The sequence below is a fragment of the Xiphophorus maculatus genome, chromosome 18 (assembly GCF_002775205.1).
Source record: "Xiphophorus maculatus strain JP 163 A chromosome 18, X_maculatus-5.0-male, whole genome shotgun sequence".
Classification (NCBI taxonomy): Eukaryota; Metazoa; Chordata; class Actinopteri; order Cyprinodontiformes; family Poeciliidae; genus Xiphophorus; species Xiphophorus maculatus.
Genome location: NC_036460.1, coordinates 5,039,007 through 5,053,590, shown reverse-complemented (window position 1 = coordinate 5,053,590; position 14,584 = coordinate 5,039,007). Strand labels below are relative to the sequence as shown.

Genomic DNA, 14,584 nt, shown 5'->3' with positions numbered 1-14,584 from the left:
CCCAGTGTTCCTTCCGAGACCCAGACCCCCAACGCTCCGACTCAGACTCCCTGTGTTCCTCCAGAGACTCCCTGTGTTCCTACCGAGACCCAGACCCTCTATGTTCCTTCCGAGACTCCCTGCGTTCCGACTCAGACTCCCTGTGTTCCTCCAGAGACTCCCTGCGTTCCGACCCTGACCTCCAGCGTTCCTCCTGAGACCCTGACCTCCAGCGTTCCTCCTGAGACCCTGACCTCCAGCGTTCCTCCTGAGACCCTGACCTCCTGCGTTCCTTCCGAGACCCCGACGACCGAGACCCCCTGTGCTCCGACCGAGACCCTCTACGTTCCCTCCGAGACCCCGACTCCCGAGACCCTCTACGTTCCCTCCGAGACCCCGACTCCCGAGACCCTCTGCGTTCCGACCGAGACCCCCAGCGTTCCACCCGAGACCGAGACCCCCTGTGCTCCACCAGAGACCCTGCCTCGTGGGGCTCGTCGTCGCCGTCTGTGGGCGGCCCCCGGGACTCATCGCCACCTCCAGCGCCGGGGACGGCCGCCGGACCGCCTCCGGGGTTCCCGCCTCCAGCGCCGCGGACGGCCGCCGGACCGCCTCCGGGGTTCCCGCCTCCAGCGCCGCGGACGGCCGCCGGACCGCCTCCGTGGTTCCCGCCTCCAGCGCCGCGGACGGCCGGCGGACCGCCTCCGTGGTTCCCGCCTCCAGCGCCGCGGACGGCCGCCGGACGGCCGCCGGACCTCCTCCGTGGTTCCCGCCTCCAGCGCCGCGGACGGCCGCCGGACCGCCTCCGTGGTTCCCGCCTCCAGCGCCGCGGACGGCCGCCGGACCGCCTCCGTGGTTCCCGCCTCCTTTGCCTCCGCCCACCCTGTGGGTAGTTTTTTTGTTTCTTTTTGGACTCTTGGGCCTTCCCGTGTTTCCGCCCACAATGGTGGGTTGTTTTTTGTTATTTTGGACTCTGGCCCCCCGTCCGGCGCCCCTCCGCCCACCCTTGTTGTGTTTTTGTTTTGTGGGCGTCTGGTAGCCGCCCTTGAGGGGGGGGGTACTGTCAGGATCTGTGTTTTTCTGTTTATTTTGAGTTTCTGTGTCCTTGAGTCTCTTCGTTGTCCTGTCCTCCCCTTGATTGTTCCCAGGTGTGTCTCGTCTCTGTGATTACCCTCCCATGTATTTAACTCCACCTGTGTTCTTTGTTCCTCGTCGGGTCCTCGTCAATTATTCGTCAATGTTAGCTTCTGTCGTCAGTATTTCCATGTGCCTGCTGTTCGTTGTTGGACTTATTTATAATTAAAATCATCATACCTGGGTCCGCTGCATCTGCCTCACCACTCCACCTCACACCGCTTCATGACACCTGAACTGTTGGGGAAGTGAAGGTTTATCTTTCCGGTGCCGTTCCTACCTTGGCAGACCACGGCCAGCGTGAGAACGCCGCAGTTCTCCATGCACTGACTGTGGGACGTCTCGAAGGAGATGTGGCTGCAGACGGCCAGGTCGTCTTCCTCAGCCTCCTCTTCGTCGGCCACCACCACGCGCCGCGCGTTGTCGGCGGCGTGCCTCTTCAGGACGTTTCCGGCTCCGATCATCATCCGGGTCGCCTGACGGCGATGAGGCGAAGCAAACCCGGCGTTTAAGGGCGGGACTTTGCGGTACAAAGTGCAGTTTGTGGTGAGGCAGGTGGGCGGAGCTTACCTGTATGCGGTAGAAGGCGCGGCTCTTCTGCTGGTGCAGCAGCGCGTAGTAATTGGCCAGCTCCACCAGCTGGTCCAGCTCTTTGTCGGGATATTTCTGCTTCAGCTCCTTCAGGATGCGAATCACCTGCCGAAGACGAGCCGGGTTCAGGTTTCTGGTTCCTGTCACTTCCTGGTACGCTCGGTTCCTCTGGAGCACTTCCAGGGCTCGTTCACTCCAGCTCAGTTCAATCCGGTTTAATCCAACTCCAGTCCGTTTGTTTAGAAAGTCTGGTTCGGTTGGTGAGGTGTGAATGCTAAGTTAACTCTGGTCTCGGTTCGGTTGAAGTGAACTCTGGTTCGGTTTGAATGCATATGTGAACGCCAAGCGGACCAGAGACCGCTCCAAAAGCACAAAGTGGTCTACAGCGCAGGGCATTCTGGGTAAATACAACCAAAACAAACATCTTAGCCTAGCGCTAGCAGGAAAAATGGCTCAGAGGATTTTACCAAAGACAGACGAGAAATCCTGCAACGGCTAAAATCTGATGCCTCCATTTCTGTTTCCATTTAGTGAAGAAGGAAGTGTCGCTCAGTGTCTTCAGAGGTTCTGTGTCGCTCAGTGTCTTCAGTGGTTCTGTGTCGCTCAGTGTCTTCAGTGGTTTCTGTGTCGCTCAGTGTCTTCAGTGGTTTCTGTGTCGCTCAGTGTCTTCAGTGGTTTGTGTGTCATTCAGTGTCTTCAGTGGTTCTTGGTGCAGAATGCCCTGTGCTGTAATCCACTGCCTGCTTTTGGAGCGGCCTCCGATCCACTTGGCGTTCACATATGGATTTAAAACCGCACCAGAGTACAATTTAACCGAACCCGGCCCGAGGTTTGTAGGCGGAGCAGAGTTGTCTTGAGTTGGACTAAAACGGACTGAATGAACCGTGTGATTAAAACTTCCATCCTTCTCCTCAGTTTCACTCGTTTTTCTGTGTCTCACCTCCTTGCGGCTCTCGTCCAGCTCCCTGCCGCTCTCCACGTTCACCGTGGCGCTGTTGGAGTTGGGCAGGTTGCCCCTGGCGACTGCCGCCGCGCCTATGTTGTTCGCCGTGGCGCCCGCCGCTCCGTCCCCGCCGTTCTCAGCAGGAACCACGGCGCTTCCCTGCGGCAGCTTGCCGTCAGTGATCATCTCCATGCCGCCTTTGGTGGGGGTCAGGTCCCCTTCGGTTTCCACGACGATGCCGTGGCGCTTGTCGGCACGGTAACGCTTGCCCATGTATTTGTAGAAGAGCAGACGGCGATCGGCGATCCAAGCCAGGAGGACACAGACGGGGAAGAAGAGCAGCGTCACCAGAGCTTCCCAGACCTGAAACACAACGGCCAGAGATTTAGGGACAAACATCCAGGAACCCGTTGACCTTGTGACCCCTGCAGGGTCACGGAGGAGCCGGTGGGAGAGCCAGAAAGGATTAACAGGCTGGGAATATCCAGCAGTATGGAAGGAGACGGGTTCTATTTCACAGAGCTTTGGTACAGAACAAAACCTAAAGACCTTACTAAACTTAAACACTTGTACATCTGATCGGTTGCCATGGAGATTAAAGCATTAATCAAACATGCACGAAAGATTCAAAGCACCGCTGCAGGTTTGTTTTTGATGAGGAAATAACATTATAACATGAAAAAAAAGTGGATTTTACATGAGACTGCCTTTTTAAGATTGTGTGAGCTGCATTAAATACTGACCAGAGGTTTGCAATAATATGGGAAACATGTCTTGATGTAAGTGGATTTATCTGCCAATGGAACAAGAACTTTTTCACCAAAATTAAGAAATTATTGACTTAGAAGAAGCTCTTATATTTTGCTGAAAAGTTACTTATCAGTTAGTTTTGACTTATTTCAAGAGTTCTGAGATATTTGCACTGAAACGTACTCAGAAGTATTTTGTGAGATTTTTGCAGTTTTACCAACCGTGACAGTGGTTTATTAGTTTTGGGGGGCTGAGGCTAATCCTGCTGATAGTGAGATTAGCTCCATTGCTTGGTTTCCCAAGCAGGCGGCCTCACCTCCACGACGCTCGGCGACATGACAGCCAGGATGAGGTAGAGCCAGATGTAGGCGAAGATGCTCCAGAAGGCGGTGATGAAGAACACCCTGAGGTGTTTGATTTTGCGTGACTGGCCGTTGGGGATGACCCACACGCAGATCCCGATGATCACGAACATGTTGAAGGCGGCGCTGCCGACGATGGTCCCCGGTCCCAGCTGGCCGGCCTCGAAGTTGTGACCGCACACCTGCAGAGGAGCGGGGGCTCTGAGAGCTGAGCCGGAACGAGCGCGCGACGCCGAGGCGTACCGGCGTTTACCTCGATCACCGACAGCAGGATCTCCGGAGCGCTGGAGCCCAGAGCCATGAGCGTCAGGTTGGAGACGGTTTCGTTCCAGATGCGAACCGTCGCCACGGACGTTTCCCCGTTGGGCATGGTGATGGTCACCTCCTTCTCCTGCAAAACACACACACTGGACACCTGAACACACCTGAGGAGCGGGGCAGAGCTGTAACTGGTTACATTTACTCAGATACATTTACGTGACTAACGTTTTTGAAAAAAAAATTACTTTTAGGAATATTTTTACTACGGTACTTGAGTACTTTTATTATGAAGTATTTCTACTCTTACTTGAGTAAAAGTTCTGGATTTTCTACCCACTGAATGAAAAACAAGTGGACTATCAAAATAAGATCTGGGTATTGATGAACCTCAATATAAACAAAATATTTAGTACTTAGCTAGAACTAAATATTTGTCTTGCTAGCTAAATATTTTTGCTCAGAGTTACACATTTAGCTTGCTAATTAGTTTGTTAATTATTATTGCTAATTAGTGGCATTTAGAAATTAATAACAAGTTGAAAATAAGACTGAAAATGACTACTGATTTTCTTTTCTCTTGTAATAAGCTAAAAATTATTGCTGTAAATTTTTTGACTTTCTGTCTTTAAACTACAACTAACCAACCCCTTCCCACAAACTATTACAACATAAACATCACAAAACAGGAAATAAGGGATAAGATTCAATATTTTCTCCCTGGCTGAAAAACTTCCAACAGAAAAGTCAATCGGTGTTAATTAATTATCATCATCTATAATCACATTAATTAAAGTCAGAAATTATAAACGTTTAGTAGAACTTATCTGACAAAAGTCTATAAAATGACTCCTGCTGTCTAATAAATAATTTGAATTCCTTGGTTTCTGGTTTATTTATCATCATTGGCATCTAATGACCTTCATGAATCCCTGTGATGCCTTCAGGAAAAGCGCGTAGGTTGAAAAAAACAACACATGAACTGAAAGATTTGTGCCCAAAGAGGCGAGCCGATTCCCATCTGAGACGGTCGGAAATGTGACCGGACTTTAATTTGCTCTGACCCAGAGCCTGATGGCCAATCAGCCGTCCTCATTCAGACGCCCGTTCTGCTATCGTCTCTTCCTCTCCGCCTCCAACTTATCTCACAACATTTCCATAACGGCCAATCCGACTTCAATTTGTTCCACCGTATCTACCGAGCTCAGACGAGCTGAACTGGGCGAGACGCTGCAACAGATCCACAAAGTCCAGCAGGCCTGGCCTCAAACTGAACGTTTAAAGCACAACAATGCAGAAAAGAAGCATCAAATGTAGTTTCACTGTAAAACAGGGGCATCAAACTCCAGTCCTCAAGGGCCGCTGTAATGCAACGTTTAGATGTGCCTCTGCTGCTCCACCTGAATACAATAATTAGGTCATTAGCAAGACTCTGGAGAACTGATCTACACACGGAGGAGGTAATTAAACCATTTTATTCCAGTGTTTTGTACCTGTGGCACATCTAAAACCTGCAGGACTGCGGCCCTTGAGGACTGGAGTTTGACACCCGTGCGCTAATCACATCAATAACATTTAAATTTCAGGTTTTATTTTCCGTATCAGGACTAGCAGGATGACCGCCCGAAGGATTTTAAATTAATTTCAGGTCTATTTGGAAATCTATCCCAAACTTTCATATACGAAAGTTTGCACTTTACAAACATAAACAAATTATTTCCAACTATATGGTTGATTTTCTTTTTTACTTTCCTTTTGAAGCTCAGAAATTTCCACGTTGTTTTCTAGAAATTTCAGAGTTTTGAGGTTTTTTCTAGCAAATTTTCGATTTTTAAAACTCAGAAATTGTCTTGTGTTTTCTAGACTGTCTGAAATGGACCTAAGGCTTTCTGAGCTTTTTTATATCTACACTGGCCAAAAAACATTGGGTCACATGGGGCAAAAAAACAGAAGTCAGATTTGGGTCACATAAGGGCGAAACATTGGGTTTGGGTCACATGGGGCACAAACAGATGTGAAGGAATCTGTGAGAACGCTGTCTAAGTCTCCTTTGGTTTCTGAAGTGAAATGACTTAAAGCTCATCAGAAATCGACATAAAAACCTTCAGCAGCCTGAAAATTTGTTGATAAATTTTAGATTCAGAACAAAACTTTCTGCAGGAAGTTAAATTTGAACAATCCGAGCTGGTTTAAAGCTCCTGGTTCTGTTTCCCTCCCGGTTCTGCTCACCTGAGAGGTGATGACCTCGATGGACGCCATGAAGCGGTCTGCGATGATGGACACTCCCAGGAACATGTACATCAGGGAGACGAAGTAGACGACGGCGCGGGCCACCTGGTACCCGAGGCCCGGCTGCTGGGGCTTCCACACCGGCAGCAGGATGCCCTCGGTGCAAACCGTCTGCTTGTTGCACTTATCCGGACCGCCAGAGGCGGAGCTGTTCCCGTACGGCAGCGACGGCGCCAGCGAGGCGGCGGCCGACGAGGGCAGCGCCGTCCGCGGGTCCGGCTCGACGCTCGGGTCGACGCGCTGCGACTCCGGCTGGCAGGCAGGAAGCAGGACAGCGAGGAAGAGGAGGAGGAAGGAGGAAGGAAACATGGCGGAGCCGGTTCCCACGAGCCGCGAGAGGAAGAGGAGGAGGAAGAGGATGATGGGAACTAAGAGCGGCGCAACGAGCTCACCTGCAAAAACACAAGAAAAGATTTCAGACACAAATGTAGGTCAAGATTCACTCAGATGGAAAATACAAAATGGAGATGTCCAAAAACAGACACTGATTTTGTAGAGAAATTCACTTTTCTAACTCATAAAATGAGAAAATTCAGAGTTTGAAAAGTTGTAATCTTTTCACTTTTTGAGTTTTTTTTCTTTATTCTAGAAAAATTCTGAGATTAAACTCAACATTTCAGATTTTGTCAATCAAATTTGTGACTTTTAGACCAAAAAAAAAATCCAAGATGTCTCTAAACAGTTTCTGAAATGAATCTGAACATTTCAGATTTTTTTCTAGCAACATTTTGAAATTTAAAATCCTAATATTTTTCTAGAAGATTTCTGAGAGTAAGATCAAGATTTCTGGTATTTTCTGGCAATTGTTTTTACTTTTCAAAACCGGAAGTGTTTTTTTTTTTCAAGAAAGTTTATGAGATCAATCAAAAGATTTCAGTTTTTTAAGCAAGTTTTTCAAACCAAGAAATTTCCAAGATTTTTCCAAAAAATAAAAAAAATAAAAAATCAGTATAAATCTGAACATTTTGTATATTTTCAGCAATATTTTGACATTTCAGAATTTCAATTTCTTTTTTTTTTCTAGAAAATGTCCTAGATTAAGATAGAAATTTCAGATTTTTCTAGCTTTTTAAACTCAGGAATTTCTTTGTAATTTCTAGAGAATTTCTGGTTTTTGGTGTAAATTTGCTCTTTCTGATGCGATGTGGTTTTAGGCTCTACAATGGAAATAAAACGGCATCATAAAAATACCACAAAACACAAAATATTACTAATTATCTGTCAAGTTTTTTTCTAGTACAAATATGTCAGTAAACTTTAATAAAGTTTATTCAAGAGCGCTTGTTTTAAGTTGATAATTCCTTAATATTGATAAAAATAGTAATTGTCAGATTATTTCACTTATAAATTGGGAAAATGTTACTGCTTTGTTATAAGTGAAATAATTTAAATATTAAATTCCTTAATATTGACTTAAAACAAGCCACTATATCTTGCTGAAAACTTACTTGTAAATTAGTTTTGCCTTAATTCAAATGTAATAAGACATTTTCACCAGAACTTAGACTAAAATACTTGACAATATTCTGTGTTCTTGCAATGCCATATATAAGACATAAATCCCTTTTGTGTCCTTTTGTTTTGTTATTTATAAATCAGTGCAAAACCACAAAGACGAGTGGATCCAGAAAAAGAAGCAAATATAAAACACATCAAAGCTGTTTGACTCCATTTTTAGGCTGCGTCTCGGAGCGAAATGCAGCTGATGGCAGCGTTTCTGCAGCCATATTTACGGTTGGACTCACACCGTGTTGCTGCTGCTGCTGCTGATGATGATGATGATGAGAAAACCCGGATAAGGAAGATTCAAGATGTCCGTGGATCTCTCCGGTTGTTCCTGGTTGTTTTGAGCTAAGTGCTGTTTTGATTCATCCTGCTACAACTCATGTGTTCATCTTCTCCCAAGCAGCTGGCTTCCTCCCAGTTCTACTAAACACTCAAGGGACCGAAACCATTTCAACTTTAAGATCCTCGAAGCTTTTATGCTTTTATTATCCTGGAGGGATTTTATTGATTCTCATGGCTGCAAATTGTTTTTACAGTTTTGCTTCTTAGATTGTTTTTACAATACTGTATTAAAAAACACCGCAATTGCAAAACTGTGATTTTATCAACATTAGCAGAATATCAACAATATCACATTTATTTGTAACAGCTACTCTCTATGGGCTTCAACACTGAGAAATGTAATTTATTTCAGCACTAAGTGTTGGTAGAAGCAGCTTTGTACAAATTATTACTATACTTCTGACAATAATAAAGGATTTCTGCAGGTTTTCACCCAAGAGGTGGTAATAAATGTGGAGGATTCTTTCCTGTTTTGCTTCAACACTCTTCAGTACTGATGTCTGAGACAGACAGCAACGTTAAACATTAAATGGTCCAGTGGGAGAAGTGACACAGCAGCTGCAGCAAAACTTAGAAACAAAACAGAAACGCTGCTGAAGAGGAAGAGTGAAAGAATGGAGGAGGTGGAGGAGGAAGAGGAGGGATAAATAAGAGGAAGGGGGAGGGGCCAGACGCCCAGAGGAGGCTCTGCTCGGCGTCGTCAATCAGAGGGCGGTCCGTTGTCATGGTGACGGGGAAAGGGGGAGATCAGGCGGGGGTCGGGTTCCCGTGGGACGATTGATCAGAGAAAACGGTCGTCCATCAGTAAGGGCAGGCCACACACACACACACACACACACACGCACGCACACACACACACACACACCCACACACACACACACACACACACACACACACACACACACACTACTTCTACACAAACTGATGACTTCGTATCGACTCCCATTTATTTTAGTTGCTGCATTTGCGCCCAACTGTCACCAGGTTACACTGCAAAAACACAAAACCTAACCAATAATATTTAGTTTCTGGTGCATAAATATCTTCTAACACCTTAAATAAAACAAAATTAACATAAAAGTGACTTTTCAGCAAAAAAAGGAGCTTGTTAAGTTATTTATATTGAAACTAGATTAAAAAAAGATTTTGTGTTTTTGCAGTGAAGCCCAAGTATTCTTGGTTTAGTTTCAATGTAAACATTTTATTACACTATATAAGAGAAAACTAACTTTTCAGCAGGAAATAGGAGCTTGTTTTAGGTAAATAATTCTTTAATATTGAGTTTAAAATAACTACTAGTTCCATTTGCAGATTATTTAACTAATACATTTTTTTTCCATATTAAAAAAAAAATATATATGTTTTTATTTCTGTTGATGCTTTCATGAAAATGTCTTGTCAGTCCAGAGGATGTTGTCCTACACTGAGCTCCTGACCTCTGACCTTAGAGGCCCTCAGTGCTGTGGGATGAATCCTTCCTGCTGCTGGCTGAGTGTTTTCGGCCTACTTCATGTCGTCACACGGGTCGTGATTACAGCAAGTTCTTTTCATCTGTTTGTTAGATGAAGCTTTAAATTGTGACAAAGAATAAATCAGTGAGGGATAAATACTTCCACACGCAGGAAGCCTGAGTTTGAATTTGCTTTAGTTTAATAAATAATGACACATCAGGTTTGTTTACGAGGTTTGGGTCGATGAACTTTGACACTGACAGATTTCGCTGAGAGGTGGCCGCCTTCAGCCTCAGGCAGATCACCTGATGACGCTGAAACAAAATGTCCTGAGATTTACGAACCGCCTTTAACCCATCACGTCCACAGACTGAAACATAGAGAAACAAACGGCTTCATGTCAGACAGCGACAGTCATTTTGTCTTATCTCGGATTTATTTATGCTTCCTGGAACGTCTGTGGTCTAAACAAAACATTTTCTGCACAGAATCAGATTTCAGTCTGACCAGTTCTGCCCACTGCGATCCGTTTTAGGGTCTCTGTCACTTTAAATCCCAATAAGCTGCTGCTGGCCACGCCCCCAACTCAACGTTTTTTAAACTCGCACGAGAAAATTTCAGATTTGTTTTCTATGACGATCTGATCTGAGGGAATTTCTTTGCTTTTTTTGGCGTAAATTTATTGGCAAAAACAACTTTTGAAAACAAACCGTCCCTCATTCCTGATGTCCGACTTGGTGCCTCAGTGTGGTTTTCCCACTGCCAAAAAACTAATTAATTTTAAGTTTAATCTCAAATTTCCTAGAAAAGACAATTAACATTTCTCAACATTTCAAAAGTCAAAAATCTTCAGCTTTTGAAACTCAGAAATTTCCCATTTTTTTCTAGAAAATTTTAGAAATTAATCTAAAAATTTCTCCTTTTTTTGTTGCAGATTTTTCACATTTTTAAGTTCAGAAATTTCCAAGTTGTTTTCTAGAAAAAAATTTAACATTTTTACTTTTGAAATTTCCAAATATTATAACAACTTGTTCAAGCACTTTTCAAGTTAAGACTCGTTTGTTTAAATGTTGTGGAGGTTGAGACGCTTCAACAGATGTATTACATTTTGATCAACACGACGTAAGACTTAATAATAACTTGCATTTGCAGGAATAAGAAATCTCTTTCTGATGTGCACAAACAAAATGATTTAAGGATTTAACAAAAATAGTTTGGAGAAATTCACAAAAGCGACTGAGAAAAGCTGCAAAAGTTGAAACTGAAAACCAAGCAGTGAACCGTCTGCAGGTAGCGATGATTGATTGACTGACTGATTGATTGATTCGGTTCCATTAGTTGCTTCTATAATTGGGAATAAAGGGCAGTCAAATCTGCCCTTGGATTTAATCTGGGCCGCCTGGGTGGCGTTGGCTCGTTTACGGAGTTAAAGCGAATTTGATGAGAAATCGCTGAGGAATATCGGGCTGCCAGCTGCGGATGTTAATGTCGCTCATTCCTGGGAGGAAACGGTCATGAAGTGAGTCCAGAGAAGGAGCAGAAACGACTGGGATTACGAGGAAAACAGCAGCAGTGAAGCGGGATTATTTTAAAAATGATCAGCAGGGTGAGGCAAGCTGAACCGGTTCCTGATGAACAGACCCGGCTGGGTTGTGTTTCCTTTGTTCTGCAGCACAAAGCAGATCAAAATAATCTGAATAATCTGCTGCAGATCAGAATAATCTGAGCTGTGGGGTTGGGATTATAATCCGACCTTTCCCTGGATAGCGTTTCTGTTTTTCTTGGTGGATTCGTGTCGTTTTGCAGGATAATGTCACCGAGAGCTGGCGAATTTACAAATGGAGACATCTGTGATTCAGCAGGAGACCAGCCCAACACACACACACACACACACACACACACACACACACACACACACACACACACACACACACACACACACACACACACACACACACACCCACACACCTGCGTCTTCATCAGGTTCCCATATGGAGCGCAGGCAGGGCCAAAAAGGTTTATTTATTTATTTAGGAAGGTAATTAAAGCTGAAGAGGCAGAAACAGATTTTAATCAGGAGGAGAAAATAATTTTGAAACTCAAATTGGATTTATGTGATTATTTTCATTTATTTTCCATTTAATCTGTAGATATTCTGTGTTTGGAATATTTTAGGTCCGTCTCTCCTTGTCACTCTTGACTACATCATCTAAGAGGACGACCAGAAAGACACAAAGCTTCCCAAACATTAGGAAACATTTACAAAAAATTTATTCCATAACAAAAATGTATATAATATTTTATATTATACATAAGTGACTTTTTACCAATTTATAGGAGCTTTTGTTGGGCGGATAGCTCGAGTTCCACTTATAAAATGGGGGAAATGTTTTGTAATATAAAAAAGATTTAAAATAGTATATTAAAAATATGATATCTTTAATAATATAGTATATAAGAAATTATGTAACATATTGAGAATACAAACCTCTTTGTTGCAAAGTTTGCTCAATAAATGTTGCCAACACAAAGTTTCTCCATTGAAGAGGAAAAACAGATCAGAGGTTTTTATGCTGCAGCTTGATAAACAAATTATTTCTCAAATCATAAAAACAGTGAAATATTAAACAAAGATGAGAAAATCAGATTCCACATTTCTAGAAAACTTTCCGAAACAACAGAAAGCTGAACTTTGCTCCAATCTTAGATGAAAGAGTTTTAAAAATTCAGAAAAACTCAGAAATTTTGAGATTAATCTTTATGAAAAAATGTAAAAATTTCTTTACTTTTGAAAATGTACAACTCCAAAAGATGAAAACTTTGACTTTTGAAAATCAACTTCTCAATCTCAGAAACTTCCTTGTGGTTTTTTATTAACATTTTCTGACATTAATCTTAAATTGAGGGTGTTTTTCTAGCAAAGTTTTGACTTTTCAAATTCATAAAATATCTGTTTTTTCTAGAAAATGTCTGATTATTATTGTCAGAATCTTGGCAGAAATTTACTCCTCCAATTTTTCTGACCTATGTCTCTCATACGCCATCATACATAACAAATTAAAAACAACAAGTGTCTGTTTTTGAGCTCAAGTATCGACTTATTAAATAGTTTAGCAGCAGAAAAGTTTCTGAATTGTAAATTGATCCACAGTTTTCAATTAAAATGTGAGAATTTTTGATTTAATAATTGCAGTTTCCTCAATCAACTCGATTAAAAATTTGAATCCCGCCGCTGATTATGTTCTTTGTGTAATTAGGAAAAGGAACTCTGGACTCTACTGATTGTGTCTTTCTCTTCTCCTCCAAGCCTCCAGAGGCTTTTAAGTTCAGGGCAACAACAACAACTTGTTGCTTAGCAACCCAGACACACAGACGCATTCAGACACAAGCGGTGATGCTGCAGTAATTCATCCGCAGCATCCAAAGAGTCGGATATAAACCAAAATATAAACTATAAGTCAGTTTTATTCAGATTTCCAGCTTCAGACCGAAAAAGATTCAACTCTTTATTTAATTCAGTCGGCAGAAACACTTCCAGAAACAACCGGCTCCATTACAGGAAGTCGGTAAAGGAGAGGAGGATTAAACAAGTGGAGCTGGAAGTGGAGGAACTCTTCCTGTATCTGTGAATTATTTATAAAAGTACAGAGAGAGCAGATTAAACTGCTGCGCAATAAAAAGCTGCTGCTTCCCAATGGAAACTGTTTTATTATTATTATTATTATTATTATTATTATTATTCAGCTTGCTCCAAACGTCATGTGTGGGCAGAAAACAGAAGCAGTTAAATTTAAATCCTGCTCTAAACGTCACCAGGAATGATTTAAAATGATAAATTACAGAGCAGAAACAGAGTTTTAAAGTGTCTCTGCTTGTTTTATTCCCACTGCTGAACTAAAAAACAGCCAAAGCGCAGAGAAATGGTTTGATTTGTGCAAACAGGGAACAAAAACAGCCGTGATTTGGGTCTATTTGCAAACAGAGCCAAGACTAAACAATATTAAACCTTTGAATACATTTGAAAACTGAAGAGGAAAATGTTCAGCTCACTGCAAAAACACTAAATCTAACCAAGTCTATTTTGCAGTGCAAATATCTGAGTTCAGCTGAAATAAGATTAAACTAACAGAAAAACAATTTTTTCAGCAAAATACAAGTTTTCTTCAATCTTCATACGTGGAGGATAAAAACATCACAATTTAAAAATGCAATACCAGTCAATATTGATAAGTAGTAAACAGTTTTTGCAATATGAAATATTTATTATTATTAATTAATTTATTTATTTTATTTATTTATTTATTTTGATTTATTGCTGCAATCAGCTGATTGCAGATATCAATATCTGCCCAGATTTTCAAATTGGTGAATTGCTAATCATCAAATTTAACTTTATTACTGTAGATTTAGTATCAGTCAGTTGATTTTGCCTTCAAATATTTAAAATAATATAACACTGTTATCACTGGATGATAAATCGCTTCAGTCATTATTGCGATAAACGATAATATTGTTGTTTTGAGGTTTTTTTTTCAAGTAATATATTAAAGACATAAAAATGCAATGCAACTTAGTTAATAAACTTTAATTTTTTTGAAAACATGTAACAACAGAACTGGAAGATACTTTAACTATCCAAAATAAAAAACAACCAAAAACAATAAATATAATCACATAACATAATAAAAACCACTTACAATCAAAACCATAAATAAAATGTATCAACAACAATGTTTATTTAAAAAATATCAATAATCAGAATGTAAATTATTGACCTTATTTAAATTTTTCATGTGATTAATTGCTGATTGTGACAGACCTCTATTCCACACGTAAACACCAATCTGCATTTCAAAACCCAGATATTTTGTTCCGTTTGCTCCTCCTGTAAGGTTAAAATCGATAGTTTAGCCGTAATAAAACACGCTGGCATCAGGGGGTCGGGGGCCCAAATTAAAATCTGCTTCAGGCCCTAAAAA

At 42.2% G+C, this 14,584-nt stretch overlaps 1 protein-coding gene across 2 annotated transcripts in view; it reads right to left on the bottom strand.

The window, feature by feature from the left end:
• The window catches only part of LOC102224098 (sodium/calcium exchanger 2-like), a 98,189-nt gene that overhangs the window by 15,778 nt on the left and 67,827 nt on the right, over positions 1-14,584 (bottom strand). For both annotated transcript variants that reach the window (XM_023351601.1, XM_023351602.1), the window contains 6 exons: positions 6,247-6,698; positions 4,013-4,150; positions 3,714-3,941; positions 2,645-3,010; positions 1,684-1,809; positions 1,394-1,589 (listed from right to left, as the gene is read on the bottom strand). In XM_023351601.1, coding sequence (XP_023207369.1) covers positions 1,394-1,589; positions 1,684-1,809; positions 2,645-3,010; positions 3,714-3,941; positions 4,013-4,150; positions 6,247-6,615 — 1,423 coding nt within the window. In that variant the 5' untranslated portion in view covers positions 6,616-6,698. The remainder of the gene's footprint in view (positions 1-1,393; positions 1,590-1,683; positions 1,810-2,644; positions 3,011-3,713; positions 3,942-4,012; positions 4,151-6,246; positions 6,699-14,584) is intronic.